We start from the raw sequence: 23,096 nt of genomic DNA on the forward strand, positions 1-23,096 counted from the left end.
TTCTACGATGGCCAGAGATAATCAAGACCAGCTGATACTAACCTGCTCCTGCAGTTCCCTGGGGTTGTGTTTGGGGTGGTCTCCCCGGCTGTGGCACTTTTGCTGTTGGTTTGGAGCTCTCCGTTTGCTCAGCTTTGGGCTGCAATAATAAAAGGGACATTTAGCCAGCATGGGGCAATTGGATCCGGCCGCCCCGCCCCAGCCAGTAAGGTCGGGGCTGACCACGGAGCCCACGGTGTCTCCACTCCACACCCCTGAAAACACAAACTTTGCACTGGAAGGAAACACAGACAAAGGCGGGCAAGTTCTATAATCAAATCCCTGAAGCGCGCCTGAAAAATCCTGACATGACATGGTCACGGAGCACCTCCAGGAGCACAACTTCCTTGAATGGCAATTTGAGTTCCACCCCTGAGGGAACATGGATGTACTTACCCTGCCCCCAATTCCTTTCTGGCCACAGATGGATGCAGAAAGTGGCTGTCTGGAAAAAGCCAAGGGACCATGGAGCTGGAGCAGTGCCTGGGTGGCTCCGCTAATCTCTGAGGATGGCCGGTTAAGGGATCCATAGGAGGGGGCATGGGAGAAGCACCCAAATAGCAAGGTGCTTGCATGTAAGAGTGACTTCTTCGAGGGGGCAGGCCCCTACCTCTTTGCAAGACTGGCCTGGAGAACTGGAGAACTCTTCCCTAAGACAACCAAGTCCCTGCTGCAGAGCCCAATGAGGGAGTCTGACAGACTCCCATTTTGAGGGCCAAATGATTTAGATGGGCCTGTAGGGGCAGAGAAACCTTCTGTTCAACCCAGTACTCTTCCAATTTCAGGCACTAGTTTCAGGGTCCTATTTGGAAACTGGGGTGCTGTTTGTGTGCTGAAGCTAGGCACGATGCGGGGATGAATCTTGCAGGCTGGGTCATTCGCCATGGAGGAAGACTAGTGGCGAGGTTGAGGATTAGTGGTGTGGGGGGAGGGGTTGAGGGAATCACCAGGAACACCAACCCATTCATTCATTCATTCAATCATATTTATTGAGCGCTTTCTGTGCACAGAGCACTGTACTAAGCGCTTGGGAAGTACAAGTTGGCAACACATAGAGACGGTCCCTACCCAACAGCGGGCTCACAGTCTAGAAGGGGGAGACAGACAACAAAACAAAACATATTAACAAATTAAAATAAATAGAATAAATGTGTACAAGTAAAATAAATAGAGTAATAAATACGTACAAACATATATACATAGATACAGGTGCTGTGGGGAGGGGAAGAAGGTAACACGGGGGGGATGGAGAGGGGGAGGAGTGGGAGAGGAAGGAGGGGGCTCAGTCTGGGAAGGCCTCCTGGAGGAGGTGAGCTCTCAGTAGGGCTTTGAAGGGAGGAAGAGAGCTAGCTTGGCGGATGTGCGGAGGGAGGGCATTCCAGGCCAGGGGGATGACATGGGCTGGGGGTCGACGGCGGGACAGGCAAGAACGAGGCACGGTGAGGAGATTAGCGGCAGAGGAGCGGAGGGTGTGGGCTGGGCTGTAGAAGGAGAGAAGGGAGGTGAGGTAGGAGGGGGCGAGGTGATGGAGAGCCTTGAGGCCGAGGGTGAGGAGTTTTTGCCTGATGTGTACGTTGATTGGTAGCCACTGGAGATTTTTGAGGAGGGGAGTAACATGCCCAGAGCGTTTCTGGGCAAAGACAATCTGGGCAGTGGCGTGAAGTATGGATTGAAGTGGGGAGAGACAGGAGGATGGGAGATCAGAGAGGCGGCTGATGCAGTAATCCAGTCGGGATAGGATGAGAGATTGAATGAGCAGGGTAGCGGTTTGGATGGAGAGGAAAAGGCGGATCTTAGCGATGTTGCAGAGGTGAGACCAGCTGGTTTTGGTGACGGATTGGATCTGAGGGGTGAACGAGAGAGTGGAGTCGAGGATAACACCAAGGTTGCGGGCTTGTGAGACTGTACTAAGCGCTTGAGAGAGTACGATACAATAGAGTGGGTAGGTACATTCCCTGTCCACAAGGAGATTACAGTCTAAAGTGGGAGACAGACATTAACATAAATGAATAATTTACAGATGTGTACACAAGTGCTGTGGGACTGAGGGTGGGGTGAATACCAAATACTCAAAGGGTGCAGATCCAAGTGTGTAGGATCCTAGGTTCCTGATGTTTATATGAGTTGGAGAAGAGATTGGGAGTGGGAATGGTGAATGGCGAATGTCAGAGAGGCAGCAGTACAACCAGGAAAATCTGCCACCTTATCCTCCTCAGATTGTAGAAAACTCTTAAGAATCCAGGAACTCTATCTAAACTGCTGCTTCTACCATAGTAGTAGTGACAGTATTTATTAAGAACTCACTGTGTGCAGAGAACTATACTAAACACTGAGAGAGAATACACAGATGGAAATTAGACACGGTCCCTGTGCCTCTGAAGGTTCGCAATCTAAGGGTACGAGGGGAGACGGGCCTGGAGACACAGACACAGAAACGGAGGGCATGATGAAACATTAGAAGAGCAGAATTTCAGGCTCCTCGTGCCTTAGAATCCAAGGCACCAGCAGCCACCATTCATCCCAAGGCTCATACCCCTGGGTGATCCTGCAGCAGGAGCAGATCCCACAGTCGGACCTTGTAGAGTGCCACGGGGCCAAACACAAGCGGGTGGTTTCCCTCAGCCTAGTACACTGTGTGGGCTCAATGAACATCAGCCCCCATCATCCTCACTTACCTGGGTCTCCTGGCCGGAGTTTGGGTTGCCGCATCTCCAAGTCACCTAGGCAGCCAAACAGGTCCTGTGGAGAATCAAGGAAATGACAGAAACCCCGCGTTTGTACTTACTGGTCCTGTTTGTAGAGCCCCCGCTTGCGGATGGTGGCTTGGTTGTGGTTTCCCCGTCTGTTGGGTTTGGGCAGCCTGTGGCTGCTGCGTCCGTGACGATGGTTGCCCTTGCAGCACCTGCTGCTGGGTCCTAGCTTGGGATGGTTGCTGCTGTGGCTGCTGTGGCTGCTGCTGTTGCTGAAGTGGTTGCTGGCCATGGCCTGTCTGCTGCTGCTGCTGCTGCTGCTGCTGTGGCTGCTGTTGTTGCCTTGCTGTCTGCTGTTGCTGTCTGGCTAATTGCTGCTGCGGTTGTGGCTGTTGCTGCGACCCGGGTTGCTGCTGCCTTGCTTGCTGCTGTTGTGGGTGATGGGGTGGGGGCTCTTGCTTTTGTTGTTGAGCCGGGGCCCCTTGCTGCACTTGTCTCAGTGGTTTCTTGGACTCTGAGGAATGGTGGTAAGCGGATGGATGGCGGGATTGTGGAGCATACTCAGAGGAGCCGGAGGGATAGCCGGGCTGTGCCCTCATGTCCCCCGGTTGGGCCTTCTTCTGAGAAGTTGGTTGCGAGTGTGGGCGGGGCTCGTGGCGCCCCTGATCTCGGGGATATTGCTTTGATGACCTCCGGGGCGGCTCTTCACTCGGGTGGCGGGAAGAGGGGGGCGCCGAGGAGTGTCTGCCATAGTCCCCGTGGTGCCTGTGTTCTTTGGAAGAAGGATGACGCGCCTGAGAGCCATCGTCATGCTGCCACATATCCTCTTCTGGAGGCTCGTCATAATCGTGGTAGGTGTGTTTGACCGGGGGCCTTTTCTGGGCCGAAGAGGAGTGGCCACCGTGGTGCCTCAACCTCTCTGAACGAGCTTCCCTCGGTTTATCAAACCAATCTGTCTCCTCCTGACCCAAATGATAAGCTTCAGAAACCAAAAACAGATCACAGTCAATCTCTCGCTCGGGCACCGAGAATGGAGGCCAGGCTGAAGCCATGCAATGAAATAAAAGAACGCAAGCAGCTTACCACATGCGGAAAGAAAAATTACAGCACCAATTCGAGACACCCCCTCCCCCCGCCTCCTCCAAAGACAGTCAGGAAAGGAAGTGACCATATCATCGTGTCGGACAGAGATGGGGCACTGGTAGTAAGGATGCAAAAACTGAAACATGCGAACACAAAACAACCGTAGCCAACAGCGGGACTAGATACAGGCACAGGGCAAGCAAATGCAGGTCGTGCATCATCTCTGCGCGAAAAGCTTGAACATGTGCTGCCATAAATCACCAGAGATAGCGGTTACCTTCGCTGTCCGAAACCACACAGTGTGAATCATCCATGACGTAACCCTCTTCGTGTTTATAAGAATGGTTCCTTGGCACATCTTTTATGTGTTCTTGAACATCAGGCAGCGAGTGGCTGGAGCAGAACTGCGAACAGCTCTCCCCAGTACTCTGAGGGAGGGGTCCCCCTGAAGAACGGGAAACACCCACTGACCTTCCTAAAGGACTGATGGGGCTTTCCTCTTCAGAGGCCTGTGTGCGAATAGGGGGGCGGCCCCGACTTTGAGACATGCTCAGGGAAGAGGGCTTTGAGCTCACTTTTTGAGATCTCTCCATGCTCTCTCTGTCCCTCTCTCTCTCTCTGTCCCTCTCTCTCTCTCTCTCCCTTTCATAGGACTTGCTTCTACTGCTCACGTCGTGGCTCGACGACTTGTCTCCGCCATAACTGGAGGACAACCTGGATCTGCTGCTACTGCTGTACACTCTGTCATCTTCCTCCATATCCCTGCTGGACCCAGCCCCGTAGTACTTCTGCTGCTCATACACATTTTTCTTGAGGCCATAGGTGATCTCATCTTGAAACTTCTTTCCCCTGGAGGAAACGCTGCTGCTGACCGAGGTTGTGGTGGGATAAGAAGCCAGGTCGGACTCGACATCTTTAGCTTCTTCTATGGGAGAGAACTTGGAGATTTTCTGCTCCATGCCCTGTTTCCTGTGTTTGCTGCGTTTTGACGATACCACAGCCGGGGCCAGGTTTTTAGATGGATGTTTCTGCACTCCCGCGACTGACCCATGTTTCTCAGCCCTAGAGGAGTGCCTGTACTCATTCTCCCCGTAGTAATAAGAGCTTCCTCCACCACTCCCGGATATCCTTCCATTGCTTTCTGAGCCCCGATGGTAGCTGCCTTTCCCTCGATGGTCGGAGCTGTGGTGGTCATACAGGTCTTCTTCAGATTCTTCTTCTCCTTTGGAGTAGCAGCAAGGCATGCTCAACCCCTCTGGGTCCATCAGGTCAGCCTTCTCCTTGTGACGGCCATTGCCGCTTTGCGACTGTGGCTCTGGCTTCTGGCTCTCTGTTCCAGAGCTCTCCTTTGTCAGCTCGCTGATGTCCTCGATCATCACGTAGTTGCGAGGAATATTCTGCTCCAGATTGGTATAGAGCGATTCCGAAGAATATCCGGCTGAGGGACTCTGGGTCACGCTGCTCCTATCACCTGACCTCGAGTCTGATGCCTTATACTGGTCATAGCTGCTGGTCACTGCAGGAGGCGTACTGTATGCAGGCTCTGAAGTCGCTGAGGAAATCACCACGGTGGGATTGGCAATCACTTCATAATTGGTAGGGACCTTTTGCTCTAAATCTGCTAAGGATGTCTGCCTTGGTTTCTGATGGGAAGTATGACTGTCATCCTGGCCTGGGAAGAGAGCGTTCTGAGCTGGTGGGCCAGGAATTTGGTTTGGATATGTCGTCTGGGGCTGATAGTGATTGGAAGGCCGAAATCCCTGATGGCTCTGCATGCCCAGTTCTGACTGGAATCCTGCGCTCTGAGGGAAGCCGTGAGCTTGATATGTACCTTGGGCGGGATAGGTAGGCCCATGGTTGGCCTGGAAGCCATTCTGAGCTGGTCCGTTGCTGGCAACGGGGTACTGGGGAGCCTGAAAACGGTTGGCTTGGAAAGGGGCAGTGCCCGGGGGAGCCGCCTGCCCAGGAGGGTACTGGTATGGCGTATAGGAAGAGGCTGACGTATACTGAGTGGCTGAAAAGTCAGAATATTGGTTTGCTGGGGCAGTACTAGGTCTTGTGAGGAGGCTGCTGCTCTCATAGTTGGAAAGGCGCAAATTGTTGAGTTCGCTATCAGACATGTAATCCCGATTTTCTCCAAGGCATCTCAAATAGGGATAATCGCGGGTGCCTCTGTCTTTGAGCAGAGATTCTTTCCTTTGTGTGATCCCCAATTCCAGATACTTCAGCTTGGCATCAATTTCTTTCTCTTCTTCATCCAGCTCGGCCTGCTTCTTGCGGAGCTTGGTGGACTCGTGCTCCACTAGCTTCAGGTCCCGATCCAGCTCCTTGAGAAGACTGGCTTTGGTCACCTGAATAGTCGGCACTCCTATTCCCTTCTGGATGAGGCTTGGCAAGTACATCTGGGAATGGGCTTGGCTGGGAAGAGGAAGGTGAGGTTCTTCTGGAGGGGGGCTGGGCAGGGTTCGCTTTACCTTCCGGACGAGGGTGTTGGACTGCAAAGTAGAAATCTACGAGACAAAGGAAGCATTCATTAGACTCAAGAAGAGTGTTGTGTCCACAATAAAATGACCAAGAATACGTGTCTGTAATTTTGGAGGGGGCCAGGGAGGACTGTTGTTATGGACATGAGAGTTAACCGGGGAATTATTATTCTCCAATTATTATTGTACAGACCTGTATTTCTGGGGTGGAATTCAGGTTTAGGCTGACTCCCTGAGCCCAAAGATAAGTACACTGAGATTTAAAAAAGCCCTTATAGACTTCATTTTGTCATCTCAGGAAAGTATGGACAGTTTAGCGCTATCCCCAGAACAAATTGTTCAGCTAAGGCCGTTATCCCCTGGGGATTTGAATAAATGGTTCCAGTCCATAGGCAGGGCCCAATGGGATCAGATAGGATCCTAAGTGTGGCTCCATTGCCGGCTATTGAAAGGTGAGAATGGGGATGAGGCAATTGCGGCATCTGCGTGATTTCTCTCCCACATGGAACCCAGAGGAAATGTCACCACATTTACCATCTCCAAAAATGAAAGGGGAAAATTGGGACTGTTCAAAGTATGATGACAACTTGTTGTTTCATATTCTCCTGCTGGCAGGGACTCTTGGCCAGAATTCTCTTGGACTGCACTCGCTTCATAATATTGTCAATGCCACCAGCGTCAGAGTTTGGATTCAGCTCACAGTGAGTTAAGCTGTGATATTATTTTGGGGCAAATCACATTCAAGGTTGGTTGTTTTAGGCTGTCTGTCGAGCTTTAAGCAATAATGGGAGTGGCATTGCTGTCCTTTTTTTTTCCTTGTACGTGGGCCCAGGAGTCATGAAATTATAAAGGCTTAAAATAAACGGAACTAAAAAATAAAATGCCTCAAGGCAGAGAACCCTGAGGTTCTCTGCCTGTCAGCAGACATTCAGTAGGCTTTCACTAAAGCACTGAGTACTGCGGCGATCAATAGATATCTGGCCATGATTTAGCAACCTCCACCTTGGGTTGGACGTTCTAAAAACCAGACTCAGTGAGACGGGAATGTGATTGATAAGGCTCTAGCTTGAACTTAGTGACGTGTATCTGGGGCACGCTGATATACATGTAAACACTACAGGAATAAGGCTGACAAGGCCGCTCAAAGGTTTATGAAGTCAGAGTCACACCAGCAATAACGGGCACTCACTGCAAATCTGTGGCAGCCCCTAACCAAGAGGGATAAAACAGAGATGCCCACTATCCTAGAACACAGTTCTGAACATTCACAACCTATCATTCACCTTGTGTCTGAAGCCTGCAACTTGGGTATCACCCTTGATTATTCACTGTCAATCTGCTCGCACATCCACTCTACTGCCAAAACCTGCCAATTTTGCCTTGAAAACATTTTGAGGAGCCACTGCTTCCTCTCCACTCATACAGCCACTACCCTGATTCAAGCACTCATCATAGTATTATTGGACTATTGTATCAGGCTCCTCGCTGGTCCTCCTGCTTCCAGCCTCTTCCCCCTTCAGTCTACACTCCTCGCTGCTGCCCAGATCATCTTCCTGAAATGCCACTCATCACTTAATCAATTGTATTTATTGAGCACTACTGTGTGCAGAGCACTGTACTAAGCATTTGGGAAAGTACAATCTAGCCCACAATGAGCACTCGGCACACATTTCCCTTTTCCTCAAAAACCTCCAATGTTTCCCATCTCCCTCTGTATCAAGCACCATTGACTTTGAGGCCTTCGACCGGCTCTCTTCTACCTTATTTATCAGCTCTCCTCATCCTCTACTTCCCTGATCACATTCTTCGCTTCTCTCAAGCCCACCTCCTGGCTGGACCTCACTCCCATCTTTCCCACATATCTGGCAGACCTCAGTCCTTCCTCACCTTCAAATCTCTACTAAAATTCAAACTCTTCCAATAAGCCATCCCTGACTATTCTTATTTTTATCAAGACTTCAGCCCCCTACTGCCCTTCTGTATTTAGTTATGTCCATCCTCAGCACTGTTTATACACCATGTTTACTTTCACAGTTGCCTCACTTTTTTGCACACTTTTTCCAATCCCAAAACAGGGGAGGGGGCTATTATGCAGGGAATTCAATCTGGCAATATGGGAGGAGATGAAAAAAGAGAAGAAAATAGAGGAATAAAGGAGGGAAGAAGGAAGAGAAAGGTAAGAGGACACTAGAGGTTGCAATTCTTATTTCTCATGCACTCTCCCAAATGCTGCATGCAATAGGCACTCAAGACTGTAAGCTCCTCCCTCTAGACTGTCAGTTCCTTGTGGGCAGGGAATGTGTCTGCTATGCTGTTGTGTTGTACTCTCCCAAGCGCTTAGTACAATGTCCTGCACACAGTAAGCAGTCAATAAATATGACTGATTGAAGAATTACGGTAATTCCCTTCCCATACCTCCCCCCCCCCCCCCCGCCCCGCCACCTTCTCCTCTTCCTACACACAGTTCATTCGTCTGTATGAGTCAGTATCGGCAGGGTTTTGACTCTAACTCCTCTTCCTGTCCTGGCTTGTGCCACTATCATGGCCCTGCTTATAAAAATAATCTTGTATTTTCTCCTCGAAAATGGAGGGGGTGGAAATAAAGCACTCCACTATGTGAGTGAATACGGGTGGGCATACTTGATATTTCTGTTTCTGTCTTGCCAGTTAATGTAAGCTCTTTTTGGACAGTGAACATGTCTGAACCTCTGCTGTAATAACCCAGACACTTAGAACAGTGTACCACACTCAGTAGGTGTTCAATAAATTCCATTATTACTACCACTCCAACACCACCGCCCCCGGCTAGTTGTAGTGCACTCTAAAGCCAAGAGTAATGTTTCTGGTTTATTAGGACCATTTAAGTTTCTATGAAGAAACAACTGGGAATCCAATCTTAAACGTGACTTTTTCTCAAAGAAAGGGTTCCCCTAGGGGAGGAATCATTGAGGCATCTGAAGGCCAAATGAAGCCAGGAGACCTCTTGGGCACATCCCTCTTTAGTTTCTTTACTTTACCCACTTAGCCTTATTCTTGTTGGAAACTGGAACATCAGAACACTTGTCCAAGCTTGCTTGCTTTCCCCTTCACACTCAGAAGCTGGGAGATTGGGAAGGAGAGTGGGGTTAACAGTCCCCAGCATTCTTAAACTTCCGTGCTCCAGGCCCAAAATGCTGTCTGAGAATTCACTGAGTAGGTCCTGCCTGGGGCTGGAACTCTAAGCACTCTAACAAGGGAGTAGAAGTCAGGGCAGCTGGGGAATCTGGGCCAGGGAGAGTCACCAGCTTAGCCAGGATGGTCCCAATCCTAGGACTCTTTTCTACAATTTACTACACTCTTTTCTAAAATTTCTACAATCTTTTCTAAAACTGCCCAGGACAGACTGATGGAGAACATGAACTAAACCTTCCGGCGTGCCTCTGTGGATCATAAAGACCAGGAGTTTGCCCTGTTCATCCTTTCAGGGCTCCATTTTCACTCCTACTCCCCCCCGCCCCTCCCACCCAGCCCTCCCACTCCCTACACACATGCATGCACACAAGCGCGCGTGCGCGCATGCACACACACACACACACACACACACACTTGCATCACTTCTAGACTGTGAGCCCGTTGTTGGGTAGGGATTTTCTCTCTCTGTTGCTGAACTGTACTTTCCAAGTGCTTAGTACAGTGCTCTGCACACAATAAGCGCTCAATAAATACGATTGAATGAATGAATGAATGAATGACTTCAAGAAGAAATCCAGCGCTAACTGTCATTAAAAGGAATAGTGGCTGCAGAGATCAGGGTGATGGTGCCCAGCCTAGCCCCGAGGCACCGGCCCACTCTCTAGTGTTCTTTTAACATCAGCATCTTCCACCTCCACACTCTTGCTGCGGCAGACTTGCTGGAACCCGGCCACTGGATCAGTACCGAGGTCTCCGATTCGACTCCCGTTGAATCGGCGATGATTTCTTACCTGGCTGCCTTGGAGCAACTGGTGCTGGTAGAGGGAGAATCTCTCTTTAGCTGAATCCTCTGCGGTCGGGCTGATGGGCTTGGGGTCAGACAGTGACCTTTGCATGGTTTTCATCGGACGAGGTAGGGTCTGCTGGCGCTGAGCAGCGTCCGTGGTGAAATGCTTCTGCGGAGTCACGTGGGCCTTGTTCAGCCTCTCACTGGAAGTGAAGGAAGATTCCAGGAGCCTGTGTGGGGAAAGGGGAGAGACGGGCGAGTAGAGGACTTGGGGGGATTTCGGTGGCTGCCGGGTCACCAGCTGGGAAAGAGAATCAGTCGGCAAGTGGGACTGGTAACCAATTTCCAGAGGATCCGGTTTCTTTTTCCCTAAGCCTTGCTGCCTCATGTCGTTGGGGTCTAAGGGCCCCGTGGTTACAATCTGGATGTTCGACGTATAAGGGGTGATTGTTGTAGGCACAGTGAGCTGAGGTACCACGATTCCCTGGGCCTGGGCTTCGGGCTCGGTCTGGCAGGCGAGGCTCTCTCCTCGCTGGGTCTTTTCTGGAGCTGATATGTACTTGACGATCTCCACCCGCGGGTCCGGAGTGGTGATGTGAATGGAGGGGGAGACCCGGAGCAGCTGGTCGGGCTCGGTCTGCACAGAGCAGTCGCTGATGGTCTGGATGCCGACGCTGGACGTGCCTTTCGAGGGGTCGTGCTTGCTGTCGGAACCCGAGTCCGAGTGGCGGGAGAACCGCGAGCGACGTCGACGCACAGGTTGCTCCCACTCGGCGTTGTCCTCGTCATCCGTTTGGACGCTGCAGTCGGTGCTCCGCCTGGCCCGGCGCCTCCGCGACATGAAGTAGCGCTCTTCCCCATCCTCCTCGTCGGTCTGCACGCTGCTGTCGGCGATCTTCTTGACGACGTAGGGCTCGTGCCCTTCCTCCGCCTCATAAGCATCCCTGAGGCGAGGCATCGAGTGTCTCTTCTTTATCCCCCTGTTGGCTTCCCAGTGTTCTTCGGTTTGCAGGGACATTTCCGAGGCTGAGTTGGTGAGCGGCCTCTGGGCGCCAGGGTATCGAGCCGGGGCTGCCGCTTCCTGGCCCACGGCTGCTGCTGCCATGAACGCTTGGTTTCCGGGGGGCCAGTACTGGCCGTTTTGGGCCAGGGTCCTCTGCATTTCCATGGCGATCTCCGTCACCGCCTGGGGAGGGATCCTCCCCGAGGGATCGCACCCGGGGGGGAAGGCAGTCTTCTGCCTCTTCTGCTCTTCCAGCTGCTGCTGCAGCTGCTGCTGGAGCTGCTGAATCTGCTCCAGCTGCAGGCGCTGCTGGGCCAGCTGTTCCCTTTGTAAGGCAAACTGGGCCTGGCGCTCCTCCTGCTGCTGCTGCAGGACCTGGTGCTTGATAGACTGCAGCTCCTGAATCTCCCTCTGGACCAACATCTGCTCCTTCTCCCGGTGGCGCTGCAGCTCCACCCGCTCCCTCTCCAGCTCTTCGTGGAGCCTTAGTTGCCTCAGCTTCTCTAGCTCCACCCTCTCTCTCTCAATCTGCAGGATGTGCTCCTGCTGCTTTCTCTGGCGTTCCTCTTCCTTGTCCTTCTCCTCCTTCTCGGCACTCCCTTTGCCCGGAGGGCCCTCGCCTGGCTGTTTCTGGCCGGGCGGAAGCAGCTGAGGTGGCCCGGCCTCTTTGGGGACGCTCTGAACCCCAGAAGCCATCAAGGTCTCCTCCCGAGAGCCTCCACCGGCCTGCTCCGGCCTCTGCAAGCTCCCCGCGGGCAGGGACGGAGGCTTGCTGGCTGGGCTGGGGCTCCCGCCTGTTCCGCCCGTGCTGGCCGCCGTGGTGCCCACAGGTTTCCCCAGGTACATTGGCGTTTCCATCACCTGGGTCGTCGTGACAGCTGTGAACCTGCTAGGTGGAGAATAGCGGTACACCCCTTGAGGGGCAAGCGGAACCCTGGGAGCCACCAGAGGTACTCTGGTCAGGCTCGCCAGAGGCACCGCTGCAATGCTGCCTGGGGCATAGGGCCTGTACAGGCCTCGGAGCATGGGCCGCATCACCGACGCCGGCTGGGTGGTGATGGGAAGAGTGGAAGCAATGGGGGTATTGATGGTTGAGTAAATCATCCCATCCGCAGCTCGGACCGTGGCGGTTGAAGGGAACATCTGCCTGACGGTCCCCATCCGTCCCCCGGGGAGACTGTACTGAGCCAGGTTTCCATAGCTCTGGCGGCCCTCGGGGAAGTTGGGATTATACATCATGTTGGGTTTGCCAGCGGCGAGGCCTTGCTGAGCGGGGAGGCCCCCCGGTCCAGCGCTGGGACCGTACTGCAGGAGGTCAGGGCTGTTGGTGTGCCTGCCTCCGTACTGATCCATAGAGTTGAGGGCCGCGCACATCCGGCTGATTTCCCGGGCGGTCGTAGCACTGTACTGAGCCAGGCTGGATTCCTGGAACCCTGACAGCTCTCCTCGGGGGGAGTACCGGTAATCTGAGTAGATGTTGGACGTGGAGCTGTACCTCCTCATGGGCAAGGGGTGACTTAACAGGTCTGAGGGCTGTCTGAGGTCCGTGAAGGAACCGTACTGCATGCCGTGCCCAAGGTAGCCCCCCTCGGTGAAGCTGATGCTGTATGAATGCTTCATGGTTGTCAGATCCATGGCGGCGTCTCCTCCGGGGGACTGGAAGAGGGGCTCACTTTTACTGGGGTAATAATTCAAGCCAGCTTCTGCTAGGTTGGTGTCAGACATGGACGAGTAGAGTCTACCCATAAGGTTCGGGGGGTAATATTTCGGCTCCTCGTACAGACCCTGGCTCCCGAAAGCTTGCTCTCTGTAGGGATAGGGCTCCGGGAGCTCCTGGTCTCGGGTCCCATAGTACGGGACGCTAGCTTTGCTTGGCTGGGCGGGATCCACGGCGCCTTTGGCAGGAATCTTCGGGGGAGGGTTGAAAGTCCCGGTGCAGCTACTGCCAAAGGGGAATTTGTAGACCACATCACAGCAGGCCACCTGGCTTTCGGACTTGATCCCAGTGAGATCCAGGGCACTGGGGGATGGCTCTTCTTTGACCAGCTTGGTGACTGGATTTGCCGCCAGGTCATCCACCTGCACCATCATGACATGGGGTTTCTTCCCCCCAAGGTTTACGGGCAGACTAGGCACCTTGGGCTCCACCGGAGTGGCCCTGAACACATCCGGGCCCGGATCCTGGGGAAATTGCTTGAGGCCAACATTCTGGGCGGTGCCTGGCTGAGTGAGCAGCACCTCTTTTTTGATCCCAGGTGCCATCTGATTGGGCAAGTTGTAGCGCGCAAATTTGGTTGGCTGGGGGCCGCCAGCATCTTCGGGCTTTCCGCGGGGAGGAGAGATGCCGGGCGCGCTTCCCCTGTAGGGGCCAGTCTGAACCGCCTGTTCCACCTGCTTGATCTGTGTCAAGCATACCGGGCTGCCCGTCCCTTGCCCAAAGTCGATCCTGTTCTGGAAAGGATCCCCATAGACCACAGGTAGCTTGGGCTGCGACACGAGCATGGATGAGGCGACAGTGATGCTGACGGTGGTGGATGAGCCGAGGAAGGCATGGGGGTGTTCTTGGGCGTTGAGGTTGATGATTAAAGGTTGGATGGTGGTTGACTGCCGACTAGAGGCCTGATCCAGGGTGAGGCAGTACTTCCTGGCCTCGGTGGCGAGGGAGGTCAGGTCCATGCCTTGGTCCGTTATAATGATCGGGGCCGACTTGATAGCAGTCCGGAGGTCTACGGCAGTGCTACTTGGCAGTTTGGGTCCCGGTTCCACCCGGGATGTCCCAGGAACGGACGATATCCTGCACAGGGAGATGTTCTCGGGGGGCAGCGAAGCCCAACCGTACATCCCAACAGCACCGTCAACAGCAGGAGCCGCGTGGATTTTCGCCACATTCATATGAACCACGCTACTGGAAATGGGGGTCCTCTCTAACATGCCTTGGGCCCTGGGGAAGCTGGGCTGCAGCGGCTCCTGCTGCATCTGCGCTGCATTCAGCACCGTCTGACTGAAGCCGTGGATCGTCGGTGGGAGTCCGGTCGGAGATGTGGCCGGGGAGGTGGAAGAACTCGCGTTCACCATCTTGGTTTGGCTAGCCGCATCCGACGCTAATGTGATGACCATAAAGGGAGACTCTTGAGAGGACTGCTGCCTCGTAAGTCGAGGAGAACTGGAGCGATGAGGGGTCTGGGTCCCCTGAGCTACCATAGAAGATGTTGTTGAGCTACCTGGGCTACCGGGGGCATCTACGGAAAGCATCGTGCTTTGAGTTTGAGTGGAGAATTCGGCAGTGGACTTGAGGCCCGCCCCCGGACCGATCCTCACAGCATGAGGGGGACTTTCGGTTGGAGAAGTAGGGGAAAGAGGAGGGCTTGAGCTTTTGAAGTACGAGTAGCCTTTGGAGGACATAGGAACGCCGGACTTGGCGTCACTCAGGCCCTGAAGCTTCTCTCTTGCTGACGTCCCCCCAGTGTCGGCAGCGCTCTTGGGTTTGGGTGGCTCTTCGGTTTGGGAGCCATAACCTGTGGGGATCTGAGCCTGGCCCAACGTTCTGCCGGCAGAGGTCAGAGCTGACCCGTCTGTGTCGCTCAGTGAAGGTGGGGAGCTGTAAATCCGTGGGATGCTTGCCGGGCTGGCAGCCAGGGTGGTGACCGTGCCGGGCCCCTGGCTGTACGTGTAAGGGGAGGTCACCCCCTTGGAAACAGAGACCGGGGAATCGGGGGAGCCGTGAAGCTTGAGCTGCTCTTGAACGTCTTTTGCAAAATGCTGGGTGACTCGGACGTCGGGAATGACTCGGCCTCCCCCGCCGTCCGAAGACGAGAAGGACACAGGAGCCGCCAGCTGGGTGGGGCTGGTGCCGGGAGTGAGTGGGCCACCGTTCTGCTTCATCAGCTCAGCGTAAGCGCTCTCTGCATTCAGAAACTGTTTCTCCTGATAGGTCTCTTCTCTCCCTTTCTTCTTCTTTTCCTCTTGGAAAGCCAGATCGCGTGATGAAGTCTGATGCATTCGGGAAATACTCTGCGAGGTCTGAAGGATTTCCTCGTACACGGCTCCCGGCTTAGCTAATTCGTTCTGAAATCTAGGCTGAGATGACCCCATCGGGCCACTTTCGTACTCATACTCATCTATGTACTGGTATTCAAAACTACTTGGACCCAGATTGGAGCTTCGATAACCCGCCTGCTGGTAGCTGCTGCTGTAGGCCACGTTCTGTTGCAACTGTTGGCCTTGCTGTTTCTGCATCATTTCAGCCTTCCTCATCATCTCCTCGTAGGCTTCTTCAGCGCTTTTCAGAGGCTTGCTGGAGGGGTAACTCGAGCTACTGGACGTCTTTTCCGTCGGGGAGTAGAGAGACATAAAAGTGGGCAGGTTATATTCGCTCCCAGACTTGTACAGCTTGGAGGCGATCACGTCGAATCCTTCGGCTTCCGAATCGATAGAGGGGGAATACTCCGAGCAGGAGGACCGATGCAACTCTTCCATCTCGGCGGCCTGCCGGAGCTCCTCTGTCGGAGATGCGTCCTCGATGGGGGAGAGGTTGCTCGGCGGAGTTTTGGATCGCTCCCTCCTTCTCTGGGCCCTCAGCTCTTCCTTGTCCCGTTTGGTTTTCCGGGCAGTGCTGCGGATGCGCTGTTGCTCCACCTCCCGCATCTTTTCCTGTTCCCGAAGAAGCTCCTCTTCCTCCCGGAGCTCTTCCTCTTCTGAGGAGTCTTCTATAGTCGGGAGCAAAGGCCCGTGGGAGCGATGCCGGGCTTTCCTCTGTTGTTTAACCTCCTCCAGCCTCTGCCTGCGACTAGGGCTACTATCGCTGTCATCTTCTAGAGAGGAAATGGATGTCGGGGAGGTCCCTGATGTGTAGCTGGGCGTGGTGGCTGGCAAGGTGGATGAATATTCTCCTCTTGACCTATCTTCGGGGGAGCCCGTCAAGCTCTCCATCTCCAGTTCTGGTTCTCTGTCCAAGCTGATGTCGGTCTCCTGGCTCATCTCCATCTCTCGGTTGTAACCATCGGTGCTATTCAACTCAATGGTCTTGAAGCGGCGCAGCCCGCCCTGAGAGGCCGTCACATCGTCGGGCTCAACAGCTGCCATGTCCTTCCTCTCTTCTTCATAACCAGTGGTGGCATTGTGAGGCAATCTCCTCTTTGGGACACTGGGCTCTTTGCCTTTCTCTGCATCTGGCTTGGGGCTGCTTTTCACCGCACTGTATTTTGCCCGATCATACTTCGCATCTTCATCATCCTCGAGATTATCCTCTTCGGCACTCATTTCCATAAGCTGCCTCCTCATAAATTCCTCATCTGTGACCACTGCGGGTTCTTTGGCTGGTTGTCTGGTTGGGAGTGGGGAAAGCCCTCCCTCACTGCTATCTTCCACGTAATCATGACGCAATTGGCTGCCAAAGTCATCTGACGACTCAGCAGTGTCTCTTGGGTCTCTCTGGTTCTCCCACTCGGCAGAGTCTTCATCCTCTTCCACGATGTCTTCCAATTCTTCGTCAGAATCGAAGGCCTCAGGGGTTATGGAGAGGGATCGGGGTCTCTGCCTCTTCCTCTGTTCTTCTCGTAGCTCCTGGACCGTTTTCCCCCGCTCTCCCGGGGCCGGAGGAGCTCCCTTTGGTTCCAGGAGCGGACGCATGCTGCTTTCCAGTTTGGTGAGTTCCGAAGGACTTGGAGGGCTCTGCTTCACCACCCCGGCCCCATTCAGTTGTTCCTCCTCCTGTTGCACGAGGCCGGTGATCTCGCTCTGGGAGCTGGATATCCCATCTGACGAATAGCCAGTGTCGCTCAGGCTTTGTGGGCTCCGGGACAGGTCATGGGGATAAGGCTTGGTTGTGTCCTACGATTGAAAAACAAGCCATTACCATCTCTACATGTCAAACCACCCAGAGGAAATCCTCCACCAAACCGGAAGTGCTGCTCTCGTGTCCGGCATTTCACCGGTGAGATTCAAAGCTATGCTGCCAAGTGGTCCGGGGGGGGGGGTGGGGGGGGGTGGGGGGGGGCGGTAATTAACATCTGGCTCCAGTCCTTTGAAATAGCATATTGCAATTACCCTTCATAGCCATAGTAAGTATGTAAGAGATTGGGCTGATCACAAGGATCACAGATTTTATTGAATGGGTCACAGACGCAGGTCTGAGCTAGGCTAGTCTTGCATATAAGATATCGAGGTATTCGGTATTCCCATTTTTATCTCCATCCCCGATTTGGTTGCCTTGAACCCGCGTATGTTCCAGGGCCTGGAAGAGTTGGGCTGCTCCTTCACCTTCAAATGGATGGATGGGAAGGGAAGGAAGGGAAGATAGAAATGGTGGTGGAGGTTTTCTATCGGCCTCCATGTTTTGCCCTTGCCAGTGGAGCGGTTCTGGGGGTAGATGGGTGAAGGCCTCACTTTTCCCCCATTTTAGAGGAGGTGTGAGGTCGGCTTGGTGGCACGATGGATTGGATACTCAGGGAAGGTGGTGACTAGGATGGAACTTTTAACTTTTGCTCTTGTTTAGTTTTCCTTTCATTCCTGCTCATGATTATTGTATGCTACTGAGTCGTTTCTCCAGTCCTGCCCTGAGGGACCTTATCTAGACATCAGCTCCATCTTTCAACAACCAAATGCCCGAGGAAATTGGGTCACGATGGCTGAGATCAGTATTTTCCAGTGCTCCGCACACAGTGGGTGCTCAATAAATACCACTATTAGAATTCTGCCCAGACACCCACACACCTCAATGGGCCTGGGGCCAGAGGAAAAGATGGACTCTTAGCTGAAGGCCAGGCTCAGCATTCAGCATCTGGCTTTCTACCTAAGCAGCATAGGACTGCACTGCTCCTAAGATCCACGTTCTTTGCTTTATGTCTGACTGGAATGGAGAGGGTGCAAGGTTGAGAGGTGGGCTCTCTTGTTTCTGGGCCTCCAGGGAGGTAAAAACACAGTCCACTGCAACCACACTTCAGTGGTGCTCAAAACAACTGCTTTGTGGGTGTTTGAAGCGGTGGTACAGTGTGAGCATGTGCAAAATGCTGGCTTGGATGAGGTAATTTGGGTTTGATTCATTTTTCTCTTTAAAAGGAAATCATTTCCCCTGGATTTTTCTAATGGGGTCCTTTCCTACACATATCACTTTTTCCCCGTTCTGCCTTCTATGGGCACAGTGCCTGGGAAATACAGGCACATTCTCTAATAATGGAGTTTACTGTTTGCTTTATATTTCCTGGAACTCATCTCTACAGATGGCGCCATTCTACGATGAAACTGGTAAACAGGAAAAGGGAGGCAGGGAAAGCAAGGACTAAAAGAAAACTGAGTTGCTTTTTCCTTTCTTCCAGAAAAAACGAAACAAAACATTTGGGCCCAAGATGACCTGAAGGCGGAGCAAGCCCTTGAGGAGTTTCGTCTCATCCATCTCCTTCTAGTCACTTCCTTACTCTCCCGCTAGTCACTTCTCTTCTCTCCCATCTCTAGGATAGAGGAAAGAGGAGCTGAGATGGAGAGTCTGCTTCTTATTGGCTATGACAATGTTCCTCCCTACAAGGGAAATTCCATTTACCTTCTACCCACATGACCCCTTATTGGACCCTTAGGATCGCATAAGTTAACAGGATCTCACTCCTGACCTTACCTCCTGGTCTCTCACTTTTTGAACCTCTGTGACTGTCTTGCTTTCTTTGATGGCTGTTTCGGGTTTACTTGCCAGACTCTTTGCCTTTGGAAGATCAGAAAGCTTTGGAGACTCTGCAGGTGGCTTCGGCACTTGTTTTTCTTCAGCTGGAGCGGTGGTTTTTTTCTCCTGGGGGGTTGCTTGAAACTTGCTTTGTTCTGAAGCCCTGAGTTGTTTGGTCTGGGAGATCTGACTGTCTGGCGGAGGTCCCGCTTGCTGACCCGGGACAGGTGGCCCTCTCGGTTGCTGACTGGCCAACCCTGCTTGGTGTCGTGGAGACCCTGTTGGCTGATGCTTTGGGGTAGGCAGTGGCATGGGAGCGGGGTCTCCCAGGCTTCCTTCTAGCAACCTCTTGGTTTGGCAGTTCAAGCACAGCCACTCATTTTTCTGCAAAACAGGGCAAAAAATTCTAGTTACAGGTAAATTGGCAGGCAGTTCAGTTTGGGCTCAGACTATAAGAGGGTGAACAGCTACACCACCATTCCTCAAAGCCTCATTAAAATCACAACTCCTCCAAAAAGGCCTTCCATGACTAAGCCCTCATTTCCCCCACTCAACCTTCCTTCTGTATCGCTTATGCACTTTGGATCTGTACCCTTGAGGATTTGACGTTCACCCCACCCTCAGCCCCACGGCACTTACGTTCGTATCCATAATTTACTTTAACGTCCGTTTCCCCCTTTACTCTGGGAGCTCCTTGGGGCAGGGTACATGTCTACCAACTCAGTTGTGTTGTACTCTCCCAAGTGCTTAGTCCAGTGCTCTGCACATAGTAAGCACTCAATAAATACCATCAATTGATTGATCACCACAATGCCCCTGGTGTTTGCCGAACCTGAAGATGATTGCCCTCATTTTCGCCACCTCATTTGCCCTCCCGTCTGGGCCTTGTACCCTTTAAACACTTTGATACCCCACCCCTACCCCCCTCAGCACTTATGTGCTCTGCGACTTGTCTGCTGTGTGACCTTAGGCAAGTCACTTCACTTCTCTGGGCCTCAGTTACCTCATCTGTAAAATGGGGATTTAGACTGTGAGCCCCAAGTGGGACAGGGACAGTGTCCAACCTGATTTGCTTGTTTACACCCAGCACTTAGTACAGTGCCTGGCACATAGTAAGCACTTAACAAATACCACAATAATTATTATTATGTACATATTCTTAGGCTCTGCTGTGCCCCCTATCTGTAATTTATGTTAATGTATTCTGTCTCCCACACTAGATTGTAAGCACCTCGAGGGGAGGGATCTTGTCTTCCAACTACATCGTAGTGTATTCTCCCAAGCACTTAAATCAGTGCCCTACCCCCATCAAGTGCTTGGTAAATACCACTGATTGATTGATTGATTGATTGAACTAAGGGCCTTTGGCTTATAGGTTCTGAATTTGGAATTTTTCTTTATTCGGTAAGTGGAGGTCCCTATTTGATTCCACGCCAACTTTCTATAGAATTTTTTTTTTTTACAAGTTTCTGTGATGAGCCCAGCAGGCCCTATGACTGGGCAAATGGAATGAGCTTATGGGAAGCCCTATAGATTCATTCAATCATATTTATTGAGCACTTACTGTGTGCTGAGCACTGTACTAAGCGCTTGGGAAGTCCAAGTTGGCAACATAGAGAGACGGTCCCTACCCAACAGCGGGCTCACAGTTTAGCAGGGGGAGACAGACGACAAAACAAAACATATTAACAAAATAAAATAAATAGAATAAATATGTACAAATAAAATAGAGTAATAAATGCGTACAAACATATATACATATATACAGGTGCTGTGGGGAGGGGAAGGAGGCAAGGCGGGGGGGGGGATGGGGAGGGGGAGGAGGGGGCTCAGTCATTCATAGATGTAGAGTGGACCATTTTATGGAGCCCAGGGCAGGCTTTGAATATCCAGAGAAGTAGAACTCTGAATCCTCAATCCAATTTCTGCAGCCTTTACACGGACATTGATCAGTTCGACCCACAATTCTTGGCCTAAACGAAAGCAATTGTGATCTTTCAGGCTGCTCCTCAGAGCTGTGAGGGCCCTGCATCTTTAAGTATTTCCTGACTCTCAGGCAAGGGATGGTTCCTCCAGTGGGAAGTGGTGAGGGGGCATAGCTCTGTCCCTAACAGATGGCCATTTGAATAAGGTGGTTTCATGAAGAATCTACCCAGCATCCAAATAGACTCTGGCATTCCTGTTTCTGATGGCAATTTGGCGAAGCGTAAAATTTTCCTGCAACCTACAGAGGAAACAACTTCTGCTGATCACTAGATAAGCAGTGTGGTCTAATGGAAAGAGCACAGAAACTGGGAGTCTGGAGACCCGGGTTCTATTCACTGCGCTGCTACTCACCTGTTGTACGACTTTGGCAAGTAACGTACCTTCTCTGTGCCTCAGTTTCCTCACCAGTAGAACAATACCTGTTCTTCCTTCCCCTTAGACTGTGAGACTATGTCCGATCAAGTTATATGGAATCTCCCTCAGCCCTGGGCAGAGTGCTTGGCACATAATAAGTACTTGACAAAGGGCATTATTATTACTATATATTAGTATATATTATACACAGCATATTAACATAATATATAATGATAATATATTGCAAGAGTTGAAAAACTGCTCTTTCATGGAAAGTTGTTACTATGGGATGGTCAAAGAGAGAATTATGGTGATTGAAAATACCATTATCGTGTTCTTTACAAGGAAAGTATTGAGGAGCTCAATCAAATCCGAAGGCTTACCCACTTTCACTCCCCGACCTCTGCTATTTTTGAGCCAGCCCGGTTTGCTCTAACTCCTGCTCCCAGGCAGCCTAACTCCCTTTTACTTCTCCTATTTTGACTGTACCATCGTACAAACCCACACACCCACTCCCTTCCACCCCCACAGCCCCCAGGTTCCACAGCATTCAAATCTTTAGAGTATTTCCTCATGCCTTCTGCTAACCCCGTCACAACAGACAACAAAAAAATTGCTTCTGCCTCTGCTTCTTTCAGTTTACCATTCCGGGCAGCCATGTTCATAAGGCAAAGCGTTCTGTTTGTGCTGGGACAAAGTGGACATGGTTCTGATCCTGTGCAAACAGGTTCTGGAGTGGAGTTGAAATGCTCCAATTTTTTTTAACATATATTTTAAGCACTTATTATGGGCTAGGCACTGTACTAAGCACTGGGGTAGACACAAGATAATCAGATGGGACACAGTCCATGTCCCACATGGGGCTCACAGCTTTAATCCCCATCTTACAGATGAGATAACTGAGGCACAGAGAAGTGAAATGACTTGCCCAAGGTCACACAGCAGACAGGTGGTGGAGCCGGGATTAGAACCCAGGTCTTCTGACTACTTGCAGGCCTGTGCTCTATCCACTAAGCCATGCTGTTTCTCTGGGAGCTTCTCCACTTTGGGAGAATGCTAATTTCAACTGGGAAGACCAGCAACAGGAAGTTCCTCCTGGTTAAGGCTAGCAGCAATCAATCTCCCTTCTCCTTTATTTGTCTTGGGAGGGGATGGGGTTCGGTCCAAAGTCCCTTTGTCAGGGGACTTCAGATTTTTGGCTTCTCCATCCTATTGGTAAAAGTGAGATTTGGGGTAGGCACTCTCTGATTCTCCATCCTCCTCCAATGACACGGGTTCAGCTAGCCCAAGACCAACTGGACATCTTCCCCTTCTTCCCTCTCCAAGGGTACCAATTCTTTGTCCACAAAAATGTGAAAGAAAACATTCTGTGCAAAGCACAGGACAGAGGGAAAGATAGGATAATTTGTCTACAGATAGTCTATGCAAGGCCTGTCTTTTCCCTGTGTCCCGGGACCAAGCTGCCGACAACAGGCAAGTAAGTGGCAAAAAGCCTGTGAGGAGAAAGCAGACACTCTGAGCTAATAGATCCGAAGCTCCTTCCAGTCATGAAAAGGCTATTTTTACCTCCTCAGTAGTGATCAGGAATAGAAAGCTTTTTTGGTGCTCTCTTTCTGCTTCTATCATTTCAAATCTTTGTGCTTCACTTTTAACAGCTGGATGGAAAAGTTATTTTTCTGCAGAAGTGCTCATTTAAGTTGTTTCTGCAAGAGTGCTCATTTAAAAAGTCACTAATTGCATTGCCTGTGGGAAAAACGAACCACCCGGCTAAACATTCTCCAGGATTTGGGCCATTCTGATGAAACTTTATTTAATGACCCTCTTAGTTTCCCTGGGCCTGGAAATGGGAAAT

At 51.8% G+C, this 23,096-nt stretch overlaps 1 protein-coding gene across 1 annotated transcript in view; it reads right to left on the bottom strand.

The window, feature by feature from the left end:
• The window catches only part of BSN (bassoon presynaptic cytomatrix protein), a 334,369-nt gene that overhangs the window by 25,575 nt on the left and 285,698 nt on the right, over window positions 1–23,096 (bottom strand). Inside the window, exons 4-8 of the mRNA XM_038771717.1 lie at window positions 18,863–19,288; window positions 10,258–17,085; window positions 4,090–6,322; window positions 2,825–3,708; window positions 43–139 (exon numbers count right to left, since the gene is read on the bottom strand). Coding sequence (XP_038627645.1) covers window positions 43–139; window positions 2,825–3,708; window positions 4,090–6,322; window positions 10,258–17,085; window positions 18,863–19,288 — 10,468 coding nt within the window. The remainder of the gene's footprint in view (window positions 1–42; window positions 140–2,824; window positions 3,709–4,089; window positions 6,323–10,257; window positions 17,086–18,862; window positions 19,289–23,096) is intronic.

Source organism: Tachyglossus aculeatus, chromosome X1, assembly GCF_015852505.1.
Source record: "Tachyglossus aculeatus isolate mTacAcu1 chromosome X1, mTacAcu1.pri, whole genome shotgun sequence".
In the NCBI taxonomy this organism is placed as follows: Eukaryota; Metazoa; Chordata; class Mammalia; order Monotremata; family Tachyglossidae; genus Tachyglossus; species Tachyglossus aculeatus.